Source organism: Hippichthys cyanospilos, chromosome 15 (genome assembly GCF_059441005.1).
Source record: "Hippichthys cyanospilos isolate Australia breed blue-spotted pipefish chromosome 15, RoL_Hcya_1.0, whole genome shotgun sequence".
Lineage (NCBI taxonomy): Eukaryota > Metazoa > Chordata > Actinopteri > Syngnathiformes > Syngnathidae > Hippichthys > Hippichthys cyanospilos.
The window spans coordinates 4,875,824-4,896,370 of record NC_142383.1 but is presented as its reverse complement, the minus strand read 5'-3'; the positions used below and the strand labels follow the sequence as shown (position 1 = coordinate 4,896,370).

General features: G+C 39.7%; 2 protein-coding genes across 14 annotated transcripts in view; one reads left to right on the top strand and one right to left on the bottom strand.

Moving 5' to 3' along the window:
• pum3 (pumilio RNA-binding family member 3) overlaps positions 1-9,338 on the top strand; it is a 31,051-nt gene extending 21,713 nt beyond the window's left edge. For all 11 annotated transcript variants that reach the window (XM_088434444.1, XM_088434446.1, XM_088434437.1 and 8 more), the window contains 17 exons: positions 263-330; positions 408-611; positions 896-1,091; positions 1,226-1,301; positions 1,386-1,479; positions 1,634-1,700; positions 1,929-2,103; positions 2,901-3,004; positions 3,642-3,720; positions 3,941-4,039; positions 4,959-5,012; positions 5,160-5,240; positions 5,320-5,462; positions 5,576-5,798; positions 5,918-6,005; positions 8,131-8,221; positions 8,644-9,338. In XM_088434444.1, the coding sequence (XP_088290570.1) occupies positions 264-330; positions 408-611; positions 896-1,091; positions 1,226-1,301; positions 1,386-1,479; positions 1,634-1,700; positions 1,929-2,103; positions 2,901-3,004; positions 3,642-3,720; positions 3,941-4,039; positions 4,959-5,012; positions 5,160-5,240; positions 5,320-5,462; positions 5,576-5,798; positions 5,918-6,005; positions 8,131-8,221; positions 8,644-8,767 (1,965 nt within the window). In that variant the 5' untranslated portion in view covers position 263 and the 3' untranslated portion in view covers positions 8,768-9,338. The remainder of the gene's footprint in view (positions 1-262; positions 331-407; positions 612-895; positions 1,092-1,225; positions 1,302-1,385; positions 1,480-1,633; positions 1,701-1,928; positions 2,104-2,900; positions 3,005-3,641; positions 3,721-3,940; positions 4,040-4,958; positions 5,013-5,159; positions 5,241-5,319; positions 5,463-5,575; positions 5,799-5,917; positions 6,006-8,130; positions 8,222-8,643) is intronic.
• kcnv2a (potassium channel, subfamily V, member 2a) lies at positions 6,215-19,800 on the bottom strand. Of its 3 annotated transcripts, none has more exons than XR_015867901.1 (10): positions 19,488-19,800; positions 19,275-19,394; positions 18,982-19,160; positions 18,702-18,873; positions 14,434-14,634; positions 13,055-13,309; positions 11,310-11,426; positions 11,109-11,234; positions 8,062-9,961; positions 6,215-7,510 (listed from the first exon to the last, which is right to left on the bottom strand). XR_015867901.1 is itself a non-coding variant. In XM_088434448.1 (9 exons), exons 1-9 carry the CDS (start codon positions 19,623-19,625, stop codon positions 9,590-9,592), a joined length of 1,680 nt encoding a protein of 559 aa, XP_088290574.1. In that variant the 5' UTR covers positions 19,626-19,800; the 3' UTR covers positions 7,940-9,589. The 3 variants fall into 3 exon arrangements, 1 of the variants encoding a protein (XP_088290574.1); XR_015867902.1 differs by lacking the exon at positions 6,215-7,510 and having other exon boundaries at positions 7,940-8,259; positions 8,602-9,961; XM_088434448.1 differs by lacking the exon at positions 6,215-7,510 and having other exon boundaries at positions 7,940-9,961.
• Positions 19,801-20,547: the final 747 nt, after the last annotated feature.

The following is a 20,547-nucleotide window of genomic DNA, read 5'->3' as shown; positions in this document are numbered from 1 at the left end:
ATGTAGCGTTACCTATTCCACTAGACTAGATGAAAATGGCGACAGTTGATTAGACTAGCGATTTCCATTGTTATAATTATTGACAGTAGCCTTTACCCAAGAAACGACCAAGTTACATAAATATCATATAGTATATTTTCCCCTGATGTCAAGAAAGTGATATTTCTTAATACTGTAAGGTTTTAAGTGTTTAAACATGTGGGTTTGTAGATGTACAGTATGAAATTTGGTTACAATGATCATGTTTCCATCACCTCCTTAGAATGGAAGCAAAACCCAAAACACAATTTTCCAACAAAGGAGGGAAGAAGTTAAAACAGAAAGGCAAGGGTAAGATGGACTAAATTAACTAAATGCACAAGTTGTAAGTGTAACTAATGTAGTTGTTGACATGCCTCTCAATACAGATTCTCCTGGGAAAGCACCTGGTAGTAGGCCAGCTGGTAAAAAGCCCTTCAAACCATATAACAAGAAAGATGTGATTGGCAAAAAAGGAAAGAGTGGAGATAACATCAAAACAAAAAAGACATTTGTTAAAAAAGATGGAAAAGGGCCAAAGAGAAAATTTCCTGTTGACAAAAAGGAAGGAGATAATCCAAAAGAAGATGGAGGTAAGACATTTCATCTTTGTACTGCATTTATCCTTATAAGCGGACTATTCATGTTTGTGGCCAAAGGCATAACTAGCGAGCTAGCATCACAAATGCGCCTGACACGAACTGGTGATGCGAACGAAGGTGCACTCGTACTTCTATAGCGTGGGAGAGGCTTATAGTTATAGAGTGCATTATAGATTTTTTGTTTTGTTTTTTTATCCAAGCCCCCCTCCCCCCAAAAATATGAAAGCTGAAAGGTTGGCTCGCACTTTAGTGATTTACTTTTTATGCGTGACCAGGTCCGAAGCCAAAGAGGTTCAAGAAAGGCGAGTCAAAGCCAAAGAAGGAGGCGCAGGGAGCACAGCAAACCGATGAAGAGGTGAAGAACAGGCTGCAGAAGAAGAAAGACCTGAAGAAGAGCAGACAGCAAGCAGATAGAAAGGACATGTACCAGATCATCAATCAAGCCAAACAAGTGTGGGGGGACTTAAGAATGTATGTAGATACAAACTCGTGCACACAGGGTTGTTCTGCCTGTTTTTAGCACTGATATGATCAATACATTCCTTATTCGTCTTTACGCATCTCTGCTGTATATAAACGATCTTAAGTTCTGTGCGTGTCCACAGGAAAAAGTGTGAAGGCGATTTGAAGAGGAAGCTGATGAAGGATCTTCATGAGCTGGTTAAGGGGAAGTATAAACAGGTAGGTTTTGGTTCTTGAAAATGAATCTATATCTGCTAAATGCTATGCATGTTCGTGCTAAGCGCTACCATCTGCCTCCACCAGATGGCGTATGCTCACGACTCTGTGCGAGTGCTGCAGTGTTTCATCCAGTGGGGTAACCATGAACAGAGACAGGAAGTGTTTGAAGAACTTAAAGGTATATCTACTTTAAGTAATCAATCGTAATTGTTATTTTTAATAAGTGATGATGATAGTGTCCTAAAATGTAACATTTGTTTGGGTTATATGAAGGCAACAGATTGAACACTTAATAACTGAATTTACTTTATTTCCTGCGTGGTCTCCTGCAGATGATGTCGTTGCTTTGTGTAAGTCGCTGTACGGCAGACATGTGGTGAAAAAGTTGCTGATGTATGGGTGAGTTGTTCCTTTTTGAGATGATGTCCCATTGCTTTTTTTAACATAATATTACAACCACGTTGTACAATTTTGTCGTAAAGTATTTCTATTAGCCAGGTGAATGTCTGTTTATAGGTTCTTGAAACTAGCCCTATGATGGTTTTCTCAGAAGCTACACTGCGTGAAGATATTTTTCTCTTGTGTTTTTTATGTGCTGGTTAACAACTACTGCATTTGCCTCTGCAGGAATAAGGAGCTAGTGGCAGCGGTGATGCAAACTTTTAAAGGTAACGTGCGACCGATGCTGCGCCACGCTGCCGCTTCTGCCATTATTGAGTACGCCTACAACGACAAAGCCGTGCTCGCTCAGAGACTCATGCTCACAGAGGAACTGTACGGAAACACGTTTACCATCTATAAGGTATGCAAGCACGCTCAATCAGAATACATTTAGTTCAGCTTATTTGTGGTCTATTCTGTGACGCTGATTTAGCATTGATTTGGTTGACTTTTAAAATCCCATTCGAATTATTTCACTCATTCATACTGTCTCTATCATGAAAAGTTTATTAACTGGCAATGTATAAAGTAGCAATGTGCCAATGCAAATTCTGCTTGTATGTTAAAATTAAAAAAGGACCACAAAAAGATGAAAAAAAGGGAAACATTCTGTCCAGATTGGGTAAAGAGATAAAATTGCTGGAATGACACTTTTAAAACATTTTCCTCAAAACTGATTCAACAACTAGTGTACAAATGATGCTGAGGCTCCTCTATGACTATAATTATTAGACAAAGATCTCCATTGGCAGATTAAGATGGAAGATTGTAAAAGGTGTATCGGGTTTGAAGCAAATCCACAATCTTTGAAAAATCTGGGAAGTTTTTTTTTTTTTTTTTTATGTTCCGCCATCATATTCTTGTGTGAAAGCCTATCTTTAGTCACCAGAACCTAATGATGTTGTTGTTGTACAGCTTTTTATATGTTGGCGGCAATGCAGTATCCCATTTTGGGGTGGGGGTGCAGTATTCATTAATTTATTTGTATTGCATCATTTATTTCAATTATATAATATGTGCAATTATTAAAAAAAATGTTATTTATACAAAATAGAAACAATGATTTCTTGGATTGATGTATATGCAATTGTTTTGTTGTCAATAACAACATAAGAACTTAACGTTTCAAATGCTGTTGCTGATTGTCAATGTTTGCAGTCATCCATTTGCAACACTATCGAGAAGGTTGCAGAAGCCCATCCAGACAAGCTGGAGCAAATCATCACTGACATGAAGCAAATTCTTACCCCGATGGCACAGAAGTAAGACAATGGAGAGCATCATGATCGTAATCCAAAAACTGGACAGTGTTCTCTCGTTTATCGCGGTTAATGGGGACCAAAAAGCCACCACGGAAAGTGAAATCCGTGAAGTACGGCGGGTGACGTTGGTCGATTTCGCGCTGGGAGCCAATCACGTGTCTTGTAGGAGTACTCGCAGCTGATTGACTGATCGCCTCGCCAGTCTTGTTTAAGCCGTTGACTGTTGAGTTCAGTACTTCCAGCGGTGCGGTTACAGTGATCTCGTATGTTTGGCATGCGGGAAACCTCTCTCCACAATATAGGTTATTTATTTATTGAAAAAACAATTCAAAGCACAGATGAGGCGCAAGGTGGCGAGAGAACACTATTTTTCAAGACGCGAAAGATAAAGTGAGAAGTGGCGAGGGGACACTGTATTCACTTTTTTTAAAATTTATTTTCCTGCTTTGTCAGGGAGGTACTTGTTTTAAATGTTTGTTGTGCTTAGTAATCTATAATCTATAACTATCAGGAATTAAATATTTTTCCTATTGTGAGGTTTTGCTCACTGAATTATTTATTTTGGAGAATCTGAATAAATGTAGCTGAAGCTTAAACTGGGATGTGAAAAGTTGACACGCGTTTAAAATTTTTTCAGAGAGCAGGTCATCAAACATTCTCTGGTCCACAAAGTCTTTCTGGACTTCTTCTTGCTAAGTCCTGACAAACAGAGAGCGGTGAGTGTATATTATTTGAAATACATATGATCTTTTTTTTTTGTACATGTTTTTGCCAGGTATTCCGGCTTCATTTTACTATCCAAAAATATGCATGTTAAGTTGATAAGACTATAAATTGTCCATTGGCGTGAAAGTGAGTGTGAATTGTGTACAGTTCATTACTGACTTCACCCCAAAAACTTCATTTTGCTTTGACATTTGATATAATCGTCAACAGGAAATGATTGAGTCCATACGTGAGTCAGTTGTCTACATGGCTCATACCCACGATGGAGCTCGAGTAGCCATGCACTGTCTGTGGCATGGGACTGCTAAGGTAAACACACGTTGCATGAATACGCATACACACACGATGACCAGAAGGCAAACCATGAAGTTGCTTTGGTACCATCTAGTGGTAGAAACATTTTAAAGTTGAGCTGAGCACTTTAGACAGAGGTTGTTCGTTGCTGCCCTCTTGTGGCATCTTTACGAAATTGCATGTCAAATGCCCTGAAACACGTTATCAATTATAGAAAGGCATAGAAAGGCTCTGTCCCTATAGTGAGGGCAGACTTGAGTTCTAACTGTGTATTATAGTCACAGATTTTAATGTACTTTATCATTGATAGGTTCTGTAAATGGTGGGTGATGTGTGAATGTTGACTGATTTTTGATAACCTCAGAGGCAACGATCACTTCAAACATGACATCACACAAACATGCACAATGCAGGAATATTTTTTTGTCAGCAGAGAACTAAATTGCTGCAACAATGTATTCCCACTCAGTTGGCAATTTTTCAGAGCTGCACATTTCATGCTGTAGTCCGGCTACAGTGGGAACTCAGAATTTTTGTTTTGAACTCACAATTTTACCAAATTTTAGCATATAGGTGTTAAGTGGGCCTGCCCTCACTTTAAATATAAAACAATCTGATTCTGTTTCAAGAACTCCTTTCAATTGGTGGATGTGTTTGAATGATTATTTTCACTCTGCTGCTAGGTGCCACACAAACACTAATTTGGCATTGCATTGCTTTAAAATGTTGCCCATTTCACCTGATAAACGACCTGCAAGAAATTGTAATCTGGTAATTTGTGTAATCCACTCTTATTTGATGATCAGAAAAGATGCAATGAAAATTGCAGTTCAACCTAGAGAGTCTGCACTTTAATACTGCATCTCGTGTCTCAATGGCAAAGATCTATCTTTGAACTTCAAGTTTTGTTTTGTTTTTTTATTTTCTCTTTCAGGACAGGAAAGTCATCATCAAAACGATGAAGACATACATGGTGAAGTTTGCCACGGTGGGTTTCCACACTTTTTGTTTGTTTTAAACAGTCCCTTTTAGCCGTCGTTATCAGTTTTGCTTAGGATCAAATAATATGAATTAAAAATGGTAGATTAGGTCTTGAAATAGTTAGGAACTGTCAAAATGTGACTTGTGACCTCAGGGGGAATTTGGTCACCTGGTTCTTCTTGCCATATTTGACTGCGTGGATGACACCAAACTTGTCAAGCAGGCCGTGTTGTCCGTAAGTGTTACCTTTGTTTGCGTTTTCGCTCCATAGAATGTCTGAAAATGATAATGTGTCATGTTTCTCACTTCCCCAGGAGCTCATGTCATCTTTGGATGAGGTCATCAGTAACAAGTATGGCAAGAAGGTTCTGCTGTACCTGCTGAGTCCTAGGGACCCGGCTCACCTGCTGCCCGAGATCATCAAGGTGTTGGAAAAAGGAGACGGCAACGCGCACAGGTCAGACATTGAAAACCATTCTTTGTAGTCGAGTTTGGGCCTGCCAAAATTTTCAGAATCGCACTTGATGCAAACACGGAGTCATCTTTCCCTCTGCGTTTTACTCCCACCAGTAAAAAAGACACGGCCCTCCGTAGGAAGGAGCTGCTTGAAGTGGTCTCCCCGCCGCTGCTGGATTATCTCCGTGACAACGCCGCCGCCATGGTCCTGGACAAGGCCACCAGCGTGACAGTCAGTGACATCCTGGCGTCGGCCTGCGGCAACCTGCGCCCGGCCATGGAGGCTGTAGCTCAGCTGGCCAATCAGGATCTAGTGCCTGGAGGCGTCGAAGGACAGGTCAGCATCAAATGCTTGAGGGTTGCTTTGAAATCATTACATGTTGCAAATTTGTGAAAATGATACTAAACCGTCAGTGTGACGACTGTAAAAGTGAATCAATGTTTTTTTCTTCCTAGCTCCACATGGCAGAACATCCTGCAGGACACTTGGTGCTGAAATGGCTCATAGAGCAGGATGTCACTCTGTTGGAGGCTGGCAAAGAAGGTGACTTAACACATGGCTCAAGCAAACCCCCCGCAATGACATTGTCACAATAACACATCTATTTTCTGTAGGATTGTACGTATGAGAGTTGCAAATGAGCAGAAATGTATCCTAGCCTACTAGTCAATCATAGGGCATCAAAAAGACAAACAACAGGCTTGCACTTTGTTTTATCCGATGTTTTCTATTCCGTTCTCCTTCGCCCATATTGCAACAATTTGACACACTATCTCCATTCAAAGTCATTGTATCTGTACATGCGATGCTTATACAGGGTGCACCGTTTCTTAGTGTTTTGTCCGAAGGAAATGAAACTTTGGTCATAACTAGTTTATTATATTCAAAACATCACATCGAAACACTGGGGTTTTTGGCCTTTTTTCCCTCCGTTCTACAGCATATGTTCTAGATGGCCTCCATTTAGCTCCGTGCATTTCTTGAGGCCCAGCACGAAATTGTCCATGACGTTCTTACAGACTGAATTGATAATGGCTCTCATCTTCTCCCTGATGGCTTTCTTGAGTTCCGTGATGGTTCTGGGTTTCCCTGCGTAGACTCTGTCCTTTAAGATAGCCCCAAAGAAAAAAATCTGGGGGGCTTAGGTCCGGGCTATGGGGTGCCCACTCAAAATCAGTCTTGAGACTGATCACTCGGCCTCCGAAGTTCTCTTTCAGCCAATCTCGGGACAGGTTTGAGGTGTGAGAACTTGCTCCGTCTTGCTGGAACCAGAACTTGCTCATGAGCGACGGGTAGATGGTCTGGAGCTCATTCTTGAAGGTTTTGAGGACCTCCACATACCGCTCCTTGGTGACTGTCACTGCTGCACCAGATTCTTTGATGAAGATTGGTCCAATGATGCCTCTGGCCGAGATTGCAGCCCACACCGTGCACTTAGGAGAGTGCAGGGGCTTGGTGGTTACTTCATTGCGTCTGGAGGACACCCCCAGAAGACATTTGTCTAGGAGTTCGCCTTTCCATCAAGATGAGTCCAAAGGATTTTAAGGAAACTTGGTGTCTCCTCGATCTTCTCGAGCATCTTGACTGCCATAGCCCTCCTCTGCTTCTTGTCTGAGGCCGTAAGGGTCTGCAGCGTCTGTATTCTGTATGGGTAAGCCCTGATATTGTTCACCAGCGCTCTCCTGCAAGTCTCACGAGACATACCGGGGGACTGACTTCGCTTACGCACAGAGAGTTTCGGACACTGCTGGAGAGACTCTCTCACTCTTTCAACCAGCTCGGCTGTTCGCTTCTTGGAACGTCCCGAGTGGCTTGGACGGTTCTCACTGACAGCGTTGAGGTTCTCCACGGTCCCATACTTCTCAAAGTGGTCCACCCAGTTCTGAATTCTGCTTTTGGATGGAGCCTTTTCACATTCGAACTGATGCATGAAACTGTCCTGGGTTTTCTTCAACAAGCCTGTCTTGTAGTAAAATTTAACAGTGTAGTCTTTGTCCCAGCTCCCACTGGGGCCTTGGTGTACTCACGGTCGTTGATTCTGCCATGTCCTGTGAAATAAGGGCAATCGATGAATAAATAAAGGAGATATCACATAAAGTGTACAGGGGGCCCGTTTTTTTGGGTCACCCTGTATTATCAAAAAATGGCAACCAGTACTGAAGCTTTAAGTGGACATCACTACTTATGACAACTTCAACCTATCCTTGTCTCTGAGAGAAATGAGGAACTGAGAATCTTATTTGTAGTTCCTCTAAAATAGGCTGACTTGACAGTAGCTTTTCCTCATAGCTCACACCAAATGTCAATAAAACCTGAAATATTTTGTTTTATGTTACGTTTTCATACATTCAATTGCGCACACACACATACAGGGCTGTGCATATGAATTTTGGTGATGATTGGTCATCTTTTTCAGGCAACGAACGATCACTAGATGTTGATAAAGCAATCAAGGAAACTAGTATTGCTGCACCAAGCAATGTTTACATTATCTTTTTAATGCTGTTTATATTCACACTACAATCTTTTAAAATAGTGGTACAAAAACAGAATATTTGACAGTTAATTGACACTGTCAAGGAGTCACAATACTTCATACCTTGTACCAAATGAGCATCAATGCTGTCAGAATGCTGAGGAAATTCTTTTCTTTTTGTTTCCCTACCAGAGCGCTTTTCCAGGATCTTGGTGGACACTGTTGGGATGGAAAAACTGAGGAGTTGGGCCAAAGTAAACAGAGGAGCCATGGTTCTCTGCTGGTCCGTGTGTATTTGTGTTGTTTCCTCAGTCAGATCATCTATTCAAGTAAACGTTGAACGACAGAGTAATTGTTTGAGACGTGCAAGAAATATGCATGAAATATATTTTCTTCAAGCTGTGAGAACAGTCAACATTTCAATGCGGGGATCAGCAACCTTTTTGAAACTGTGAGCCACTTTGGTAATGCATGGTACGAAGGGCGACCAGTCCTTTTATGTGAAGACATTGATAATGTTTTTCACAGAGAAACAGCTGTAGAAAATATGTAACACGTATAATTATATATACAGAATAAGAGTATGGCAAACTCCTAGAAAATCCCAATGTTCTATCATTTGTAAGCTATTTGCTGAATAGACACGTGAATGTTGGGGGCTACCTGGTGGCACCCATTTGAAAAGTTTGTCTTTACGGTCCACAGCCTCCTGAACAGCTGCGACAAGTCGGTGGTGGCAGACGTGAAGACAGCGCTGCAGGGCTTTGAGCTCGACAGCACCAAAAGCAACAAGGGGGCTGAAATCCTGTTGGAAAATTTGACAAAATAGACCAGACTTGCAGCACAGCTGGGAATTCTCTGCATCGCTTTGGATCCGGAAGTCAGACCGAGTCACATCAGCAACTCACGAAGACCGTATTTGTTTCAAGATGTCGAACACCAAAAACTGTCCCCAAAGAGAGCGGCGCCGCAGGACATCGGCTTCGATTGATCTGAGTCTTTGTTAACGTGTCTGTACTCCAATGTTAATCGGAGTCTCCCGCTCGAGGACCATTGAAAATAATCTTTGAAGTTTATAGCGTTATCCAGTTTAACAAATGGACAGGTGATCCAACCGAATGATGTGTGTAGGAAGCATTGAGTATAAAACTTAACAGTGGTTTGAAAGTAACGTGGTTGTGCCTTCAAGATGAACCACACATCACAAGAGCTACTTGTTAGCTTTGAATTGCTGTTGCCATATTAAGTAAGAACTGCATCAAAAGACGAGGTCCGTTCTTACTGGAATGGTTCATAAACAGTTAACTCGGAATGGCTCAAATATGTAAGTTGGACTGGATACTTCTAGTTTTGTAAAAATGTTTTAACCAGTTTTGAATACTAAAGTGTTTAAAACCCAATGTGTGTGGAAGTGTGTGTGTGGAGGTGGGGGATTCTCATTACTAGGAATGGTTTCTTGTGGTTGAATTAATCGAGCAAAGACACTGTCGTTTGTTAATCCCAGTTGATCAGTACCATTTAGCTCTTTAGAATTGACAATTGCTACACACTTGTCCGTTACACATTAACTTGCTTCCAAGGTATACGTATCTCTCTCACGTGTACTCTTAGCACATACGCAAACATGCCAAACTTGGAATGTTGGTTCCCTTCAAGGCATTGCGACACAGGGTGACATTTTGTTCTCCCTGTGGCCAAAACCTTTCCTGACGTGATCGCTCCCCTTTTCTTTGCCAACTAGTTGACATTGCAGCCGAGATGCTCTCGACTGAACAGCGTCTTGGTAACATTCGGCAAACTTCTTGGCCGCCCGTCGGGCAAAGTGTACGTCGCCGCGGGCCTTGGTGACAGCGGCGTACTCTTGAGACTTGAGCTTGCCATAATAGTCGGAGAATTTGTTGTAGAGGACGGAAATGGGCATGCCGTTGAGGATGATGCCGAAGGCGATGCAGGCAAAGGCAAAGACGCGGCCCAGGTTGGTCTCCGGGAGCATGTCGCCGTAGCCCACCGTGGAAATGCTAACCTGTGCGATAGGAGACACAAAAATGATGGTGATGGTCAGTGGACCCTTTCACAATGCCTGTAAAATCCAACTTTTATTGTGTGACCGTTCCTTATCGCAAGTGTTTTCTGTTGACAGTGCGACCGAGTCGATCTATCAATCAAATGTTATTTGCATAGCCCTAAATCACCGAAGTCTCAAAGGGCTTCACAAATGAAAAGAGGTCATGTCGAGACTTCTTTCGAAAAAAGAAGCCATACAGAGACATCTTTTCGATCTTTGCTCCAGTTAAAACCTAAAATCATAAGGCTAAGTGAGTGCTTGTCAAATAGTGGGGCAACCCCCCCAAAGGATGACCCCAGGAAAAAAACTTTTCTTTTTCTCATGTGACGTGTGGCTGCAATAAAATTTGAATTTTCATCGTTTTTGTTTTTTTCAGTTTCAGGCACTTTGATGCACCTGGTTATTTTTTTTCTGTTTTAGACTAAACTGTAATCTGTACAAACACTGTAAAAAATAATTAACAGTTGTTGAAAGTTGGTTTTTATTGCCTTTTTCCTTTGTTAATGTTAAAAAGGATACAGCTTTAGGCAAACTTACAATTTTTATAGATAATAATTTATAGTCAGCATGTGTGTGTGTGAACAGTTTTCTCTTTCCTGGGGGAGGAGCTTGGCAAAAGATAATTGAGAAGCACAGGCTTAGTCAACATTTTAAAATTATCATACAAGCGGAATTAAAAAAATGTAGGTAAACATGCAAGAAGTTGAACCGATAAGTTGATTGCCATTTTCAGTCACGAAAACTATCTGGTCCATTATATACTATAAACACAGCTATACTATATAAACTATAAAACACTATAAAAACTTTTTCATCTCCAATCTTAATACTGCATCTTTGGGAATCAGCCAATGCTGATTCAATACTTTTTGTCAATACAAAAGTGCAACTACTATCATGCAAAGTAAAGCTGGGGCCATATGATATAGTTTGGGTTTACGATTGGACTAATTCTACTCAAAACAATCCCATACCAATCGACTCATTTTGTCCAGGACGTAATACCGATCCTGTGGTTGGGATCGGACCATCTCTAGGTTCAATTCTTTAGTTTGTTTTCATGAACTATAATAACCCTAATGAGTATGTTAAAGTGATGACTCACAGCGGCCCACCACCAAGCCAGCGGCATGGAGGTGAAGTTGGTGTTGGGAACATCGTGCTCAACGGTGTACACCATGGCTGAGAACATGAAGATCCCCATGCCAATGAAGAGCAGCAAACAGCCCACCTAAACACACCAATGTAAACGATTTCACTACCAAAGTTCTTGCCGAGGAGCATTAAAGGACACGCAGCATGGGACCTGCTGGTAGCACTGTCTCAATGTGAAGCCGAAGGCTCTGAGACCCGTTGAGTGACGAGCCAGCTTCAAGATCCTAAAGATTCGCATCAGTCGCATAATCTTCAGAACTTGGCCCAACTACAGGGAAAACACACAAAGAAGGAAGTGAGCATGGACCACAGATACTTATAAAAAAAAAATAGGGGTGTCAAACGAACAATTCAGGAGCAGAAGGAAGAGGTGAAAATGGAACAGCATGTGAGACATCTTAGTGTGACGAATTGTAAATTGAACTTTAAAAAAATGCCCGACACCAACTTTGATTGTGAGAGTGATATGCATTCCTTGAAAGATGGCACATGCTTACCACAGAAGCAGCTCATGTTTAACCGATCACATAAAGGCAAAATAAATGTGACAACAGTCACAGCTAACAAGAGCAACTTGAGAGCACTTGAGCGAGTCAAAGGCAGAGGTTGAAAGATTTGTTATTTCAATGTTATGAATTATTTGACAATTGATAAAAAAACAAAACAAAAAAACAACAACAACAAACAAGCAGTGCAATTCCTTCCTGATGTCCAAAACTTAATTTACGGCAAGCATTTGGTATGAGCATGGCTTCCCTTAAAGGAACACTGTGTAAGATTTGGGCCGTTTTTTCTCGAAAATAAATACATTAAATAATTATATAATTGTTTTAAATATAATCGTAGGTCTTGTTATCATGAAATTATATTACATAGCGGGTGATATTTAAAAGGTTTAAAACGATTTTATATACCTCTAATTTGATTTAGTATGCATCCATTTTAGAGTGTTTGCACAGAACGTTGCAAAAATGCATTTTCGTCAAGTGTTGCCTGATTATCTCTTTGTCGTCATCAACAAGGCTGCGTGCATAATTTTTCCGGAGGACTTAGACGAATTATGACAAGGAAAAGATGGCTTGACTTGGCTCCTTCAGCCTTTTGGCTTGTGCTTGAACAAGCAGGCATGGTGTTGGCAGTTGAGGGGGAGAAACAGCGAAGGGAAAACTTTCACGCTCTGCTCTCACAACAGTCGTCATTTGGGTAAAGAACATCCCAAGATGATCAGCAAATCATTTATGAAGACCTACATTTCAAAAAAATAGGGTGGGTCTACCCTATTGACTACCCCTGGAAGAGTAAAGAGGTTCTTTAAAGGATTGACAAGGAAATAGGAGAGGATGTATGGGAATTAAATGGGATGAGCTATTTGGCGTGTAAGATAGTGATGATGACTTTTAGCGCTGTTAGACAAATTAATATTCAGCTGTGTAGAAAAAATAAAGCATTAAAACTTCAAATTATTTCATTGTTGCAACATAAGATTCTGCATTTGTGTCTCCATGCACGCGTACATTGCTTTGTACGTGTCTCATTTCCAGCCCACCCTGTTCCCCCCATAACCGCAACAGTATGTTACTCGATATACAATGTAGAAATGCCTCTAAAAGTACCATAATTTCATCATTTTAATAACACACTTATACAGTACTCGACTTATATTCGAGTTTTTGTCAAATTTACCCAAACAGAAGTAACAAGGTGGCGGGTCGATTCATATGCTAGGCCGACTTGAACTCAAAGAAATACGGTAATTACTTTTGAATTACTGTACTCCTATTCTAAATATGCTGATGGAGGCAACATGAAAAAAAAAAATACAACACATACTGTAATGTAAATAAAAAAATGTGCAATTAAGTAACGTCATGTTAATTCTGAGTTTGCAGCTTTTACCTTTCCAACACGTGACATGGCCTCAATATCTCCAGAATGGACGTGTGTGTCCTCTTCATCGAAACATTCCAAGACAATTTGCAAGTAGTGCGGCAAGACGGCGATCAGGTCGACAGAATTGAGGACGCTGCGGCCAAAGCTTCGGATGTTGGGAGTAGACAACAAGCGGAGAACATACTCCAGGGTGAAGAAGGCGATGCAGAAAGTCTCTACGTTTTCACCGTAGAATCTGCCACTGAGCTGCCCTGATGGTGTCTTGGAAAAAAACAAACAAAAAAAAACATTCATAACATACATTACACATATTTACTTAAATCTTAAATTATTAAACTTTATACAGTAACTACAGTTATCCCTTCCCTCCCCATTCCTTTGGCTGTAGTCTCACGGAGAACTGCGGCTATATTAGTGGCGCCCAGAAGTCTAATTAAAGTGAAGCCTGTGGCTGACCAAACATGATAAAAATCAGTTTAATTTTGAAATTCCAATTTATTACAAAATAATTCTAGTTAAGAGATTTACAATGCTCCCGTGTGGCACTGCTCTTTCCTCCTCTTCCTTCGCCTCAGCCCAACAGCCTGTGAGTTTCACGAGGAAGACGTTCACTCGTACAAGACATGTGATTGGCTCTTGGCCCAACCAATTAGGGCAGGAGTTGTAATCTACTCCCGCCCAGGGGTTGTGTCTACTCCCAGGAGCCAATCACGTGTCTTGTAAAAGTGCCTGTCTCCCTCATGAAACTCATACAGGCTGGTAGGTTGACGTGAATAAAGAGGAGGAAAGAGCAGGAATACCCTGGCGCCGCTAATATAACCACAGCTTTCCTTGAGACTACAGCCAAAGTAATGGAAAAGGAAGGAATAACAGTACAGCTACTGTATAAGGTTTAATAATTCAACATTTAACTGTACTGCAGTAGTTCGACGTTCAAGTAGTGCCTGTGGCAAGTGCAGTTACTGTTAACTCGTCTGTCTGGCATGCAGCAAACCTTCCCAACACGTCTCTTCGCGATATAGATTTAATGTATTTTTTTTAAATTAAAATAAAAATCCAGGGCGTGATAGAAGAGTAGCAAGGGATCATTGTACTTTAAAAAAAAATTGGGAAGGCTTTACTTTTGATTTAAAAAAAAATGTTGGTGTTTATTGGGTTTATTGCTTTGTTTAAAATCGTGATTGTCCAGAATGACCGAAGTTATTGCCTTTTTTTGTTTTTTTGCAACCATGACCCAACCCTGCTTTGTATTACACCCTGTCTATTGCCCAAAATCAGTTGAGTTAGGCTCTATCTCACCATGAGCCATTTGCAGTGAAATGAGATTGACAATGGCTATGTGACGTTTGCTTCTGTCCCTTTCCGTATTACCCTCCTCTTCACACCTTATACTGCATTTCCTCAACCGTGTTCAGCGTCATGGCAACCAACGAGATCAGGACAAACATGGAGGATGCTACGGCCATGAGCTTAGCAGAGACAGAGGAGAAGGGCTTTTCCATCATGTTCCAAATCTTCCAGCGAGTGCGTCCAAAGATCATGTTTCGATACAAGGCCTCGTCCTCCTCCATTGCCACGATCTCCACCTGCAGGAGGCAATAGGGAAACGCTGCACAGGTTAGAAAAATGAAGCAAGTCCAGAACAAGACTGTTACGCCAAAACACAGCTGAGGAGGCAAACCTTTATGGATTTATTATTGCAGAATTGTGATATGCCAAGTGCCAAAGTGCAACATTAAACAAGAACATGTAGAGGAGGGAATGTCACGTCCCAAAGATGTTTAAACGTGAATTCACAGCTACTTTGCTGTATCACTACAGCACAGTATGAGTATGTATTCACCTCAGAAGGTTCTCAAGTAAAAAAAAAAAAAAAAAAACCTGGATAGCAATTTTATTTTGTTTCATTCAAATCACTGAATACCTATGCTAATTTTTTATTTTTTAATGAACATAGTCTATTTTGTATTATTAAAATCTGGTAAAATGTAGACAAAAACAAATGGTAGGCTTTGTGGTAACACCTTCTAAATTGAGAGGACTATTTAACATATATTTAAAACACAGTTAAAAAAACAATCATTAAATAAGGGAAACACTTCCCACACCTCCCCTCAATAAACTAAAATGAAATGCAAAGTACTGGAAAATGAAAAAAATATATAGTGAGGAAAACAAAAGTGAATGTGCAAACCCACGGGTGTTGAACCAAAAGTATGTGGATTGCTTACTGTACATAAAAATGAAATGGAAAAATAGTTTACATTTGAGGCTGAAATAACACACTAAAATTAGAAAATACTAAAAATATTAAGATCACAATCACAACCAGTAACTTCAACATCAGTGTGAATCATGATATGGCAAACTATCAGAGCAAGGACTTGTGAGATGGGAACATATTGGTAAATCTGTGCCAAGAAGCCTTTTCTCATACCATCTGTCAACAAAACCACTGATTTAGGTCAGACACGGCCAGCCAAACATGCAGATTAGGTAAGAAAACAAACTGCAGCAGTATGGCTGGACTTACAAAATGTTGTTATTATATTTCAAAAAGTGAAGATGTATTCATGTAATGATGTTCTAGTGAATTTCGATTATGTTTCGAACATAATAGAAGTGCCATCACTGCAATTAAAAACAAGACCAAGAGGGCCAAGCACTTTTCTTTCTTAAACACTTGTATGTCATTAAATATTGGAATATTCACGGAAGAACAGCAGAAAGTAACAGCCAAAAAAGAGATGATGTACTGTAGTAATAACATCACATCAGCACGCAGCCATTAAACCTCCATTCCGATTGCTCTGTCATTCCTAAAAATATATATATACTATTCATAACATAATCAATATACAGTAAATTTACAGTAAACAGTAAAAGAGAGCCTTTTGCCTGGGCCCACCCCACTCTCTGTGAAGGACTGAGTTACCTTCCTGACATCATCATTCAATACTGATATTCTGATGTATGTATATGTTTCCAAAAGTAGCAACATGACAATACAGGGAAAAAAAAGCATATTACTGTATTTCTCCGTGTACAAGTCGACCTTGCGTATAATTTAACCACCCCCCCCTTTCCCTTTTTTTTTTTTTTTACTTCAATTCTGGTGAATTTTACAAAAACGAGAGTATAAGTCTACCCCTGACTTTAGTGGTTCCACATATCATGGCTGTCCAAATAATGTTGTGTTTTATTAAAGTGACAAAATGACTGTACTTTTAAAAGCATTTCTTCATCGTATATTGAATAACATACTGTTTTCGGAGATGATTTGCTGATCATCTTATTTGAGACGTTCGTTACCCAAGTGCCGACTGTTGTGAAATCAGAGAGTAGAAGGTTGCCCTTCCCGGTTTCACCCCCCACCTGCCAACAGCCATGCCGGCTTGTTCAAGCACACATCTAAGGGCTGAAGGAGACAAGTCAAGCTGTTTTGTCCTTTTCATAATTTGTCAAGGTTCGCTGGAAAAATTATCCACGCAGCCTCATTGATGACAAAGAAAAAGAGGTAATAAGGCGGCACTTGATGAGAGTATATTTGAAAGTGCAAAACACACTGGAGACATATCTAATCATTTAAAGCTTCGTAAATGACATATTATTGTTGTTCGAACACAGATATGTGGAAACAATTGGTTGGTTTTGCGTTATGCGGTTATGAGTAGACCCTGCCAATATGGGGGTTGAAAGTGAGGAAAGACAACTCAACTTGTGCACAGAGATATACAGTACTCTATGTCATAGACTTATAGTCGCTTGCAAGGTGCACCAGTGAGAAAGAACTGATAATTTTAAATTAAAAGCACACACGTCTTGCTCATGGTGCAATATAATACTAGTAATGCATTAAAATAAAAAAAATAAATTGTGAAAAACAGCAGATTTTTTACACTATAGTACTCACTACAGTCTCTAACAAATAACTATACATTAAAGAACACCCAATAACGAGACCTGTAGTATTGGCCAGTGAAATGCATTATTAAAATTATTTTTGATAAATTTTTATTAAATTAATTATTAAAATTAAGTCACGTCTCAGTAACATCAGGCTGTATAAGACGGAAGCAAGTGCAATCACTATTTGGCTTGGTATCAGCAAAAAAAAAAAAAAAAAAAAAAAGATTTGTTGTACAGTCATGTGTTATCTACTACATAGCTTAAATAAAACTGTCAAAAAACTGTAGCATGCATTCAGTCACAAACTTTGTGACTGCAGGAAGTCCCCAAATTTAATCATTAGACTATATTTATAAACATTGCACAATATAAATGTTGAGTTTTGCTATTAGAATATTAAATGTCAAGTAGGACTGACTTTATTTTAGAAATGGATAAACGCACGTCTTCATGGAAGTCTTCAAGGGAACAAGTAGAAAATTTGTTAGGTGAAAGTCATTATTTTTTATTTAAAATAAGTAGAAAAGCTGTCTTTATTTCAAATAAAAAAAGTGCTCTTTATTGTCAGTATTAAATGTACACTTCTAATTAAGTGGCAAAACCTGGTAACTGTTATATTTTCATGGTAACTGGTAACACGGTTGGTCGGTGGCTATGTTTACATTCAGTAAATAATGCTTTAAAAAACAAAGTATTGGCATACTTAAATGCCATGATAGCAGGCGCAATATCGTAAATAAGCTCATATTCATGTTCTTAAAAACATGAACAAGATCCCTGTTACTCCTTTTCTAACCCAAATATGTATGTGCTCAAAACATTGGTTATCTCCTTTGAACATGTCATCGGTTTTTGTTCTGCGCCTGCTCTAAATGAAAGAAATCTCAGTTATTTTGATACAAACGTATTTATAATATGCGCTGGAATGCCTTTTTTCTCCGCCGCGAGAGGAGGAAGAAAAAAAAAAACCTCGCTATATGCATAGGTGTCAAACTCCAGGTATCCTGCATGTTTTCTGGTTTTCTCTCCCCAACATACCTGATTCAAATGAGTCGTTTCTTAGCAAGCTCCGCAAGAGTTTGAAAACGATCCTAAACATTTCATCACATTAGGTGCGTTTGAGAGAATGGTTTTGAAAACAAACAGGATACCGACCCTCAAAGACCAGATTTCAACACCTGTGCCATAAGGAGAAGCCAATTGCTATGTTGCCACTTGATTTCTAAGTGGAATAAAAAAGACGAGGTGAAACTCAGATGCTACCAAGAAATTGAAACAGAAATGAGAAGGAAGCAGATGACCTTGCGACTGTGGTGAGTGGCATGAATATGTGGTTTATTGGCATGAGAAAATATGAAGTGGAAATGTCTATTTGGATATTGACCCACATTTTGACATAGCCCGACGTTAACCTTAAAATTGACTGCATGAAAAAATTATATTTATATTGTTACTGCCCGGAGTAAGAAGTCAGTTGGGATAAGCACAAGCAGGCCTCTGACCTTGGTGAGGATTATCAGCTCTAGAAATTGATATATATATATATATATATATATATATATATAACAATGTAAAAATATGTTATATTATATTGCTTGTAAAATATTTGTAATTATTAGTTTTAATTGATAATTATTGATCGTGGATATGTGTTGCAAGTTGTGACGGAATTATTCCTAATTTGTAAAATATTGAAGATCATTTTTTTCCTGGGACCACAGCAGAGTCACAAAGGACAACGCACCTCTGCCATAAGCTGCTTCTGTATTTTCAGCTGCTCGTTCAATTCGTCCTGCCTCTCTTCAAATGAGATGCGACAGCAGCGCTGGCTGTTCTTGACCCTGACACCCCAGTAGTTGATCTCTTCCAGGAAGTTACGGGGGCAAAGCTCATCTTTAATCCACAGCACGCCGGTCCTTGGCAGAATGGACAAGAGAAGATTCTGCATGAGTATCTTTTTTTTTTCACATCTTTGTGACCCGTGTTTTACTTTATTTATGCCCCGATAGATTCACAATTTATACCTGTAAAAATTAAAGATGTTTTGGAAAATAGTGGGGTCACGATCAAAGAAGTACTCATTGCTCTGGACGATGTAGTCATCACAGAGTTCTAACTTCCTGTTATGGTCCGTGTAAGTGGCGAGGCGGCCAATTCGTGTTTTTGGATACCTCACAGCTAACCTGTAGGGCAGGTGGTACACCTGCAAAGTAGAAAAAGGTACAAACCTTCAGTTTAACACTTTTTTGAACACCTACAAAATTCCTTGCAAAATTGTTCAAAATTACAGTAAGAAAGTAGGCTTTTTAAAACTTACAGTTCCACCAACATTAATGTTGAGTATGAAGTGCTTTGCAGGAGAAAGCAGCATCTGAGGAGGCGATATATCTTCCTCTTCATCGTCAGCATAAAGATCATAGATGTCTTTGCCTAGATCCTACAAAAATAAAAAAAACAACTGTGATAACGTATACTTTTAAGTTAAAATGTACGTCATTGTCACATCCTTCACGGAAAAAAAAAATCCAACCTGCATAGAATTCCATGGCTTTACAAAGATCCTTGTCAGATCCACAAAGTCGCTGGGCTCCCTCAAGGCTGCGCTTCGGCTGCCAGGTTTGTAACCAGGGAACAAACTCCTGCTGCGGGATCGGAGGCGTCTCAGCATGCTTTGACTCTTATACAGGAAGGTTCACACTCACACGACTGATCTCATGCAAAAGCAAAGAATTTTGTCAAAAGGAAAAAAAAAAATGCATTGGGGTAGTGTAACATATTTGATCAGAAATCACATGATCCTGAGAGTCTACATAAATCCAGTTGAGGTATGAAGTTGCTCTGAGATGATCTGAGTGCTTAGTGTTTCAGATAGGTATTATCCTTTCTCTCATCCATCTCTTGATACCTAGTCTCCTCCCACCCAAGCCATCATATAACTTGACCAATCAAGTTGATTATTGTAGGAGATGCCTGGTATAAATGTTGGAGTGGAAGGAAAAAAAAAAAAAAAAAGGTTAAAATATGTAATTCCATGTCATTGCATTGGAAAAACGATGTGCATAACAATTTGACATGTGACCTGAGCTACTAGCTTGAAATGGGAAATGTAGAATACCATAAATAAACTGAGACTCAAACATAATGCAGGCACTGAAAGACAATTGAAAAGTATTTAAAGGAGGCAATTTGGGGGAATTTTGGCAAAACTTGCAACATAGTGTTACGAATGTTGACAGCAACCTTTTTGTTTTTCTAAAAAAAAAAAAAAAAAAAACACTACAGCGATCGGAAGGGGCTACTAACTTTTTGGCTTTGAAAAATTGGATGGTGTACATACTTGAAATGTTAATTCCTGATTATCACTTAAAAAAAAAAAAAGGACGAAAACATCTGACGTCATCGCTCAAGTTCCATGAAAAAGTGCTACCCTAAATGTTTGCTCAAGTTTCTCTCATGGTGAGGGTGAAGATTAACTCTCCACACTAATTAAACAGATGTAGCTAGATTTGCACTGAACGAAATGAATTAGTGGCCTCTTCCACTGCGTTAAACTGCTTCCTTAATGCACTGGTATAGCCAAGTTGCAGATT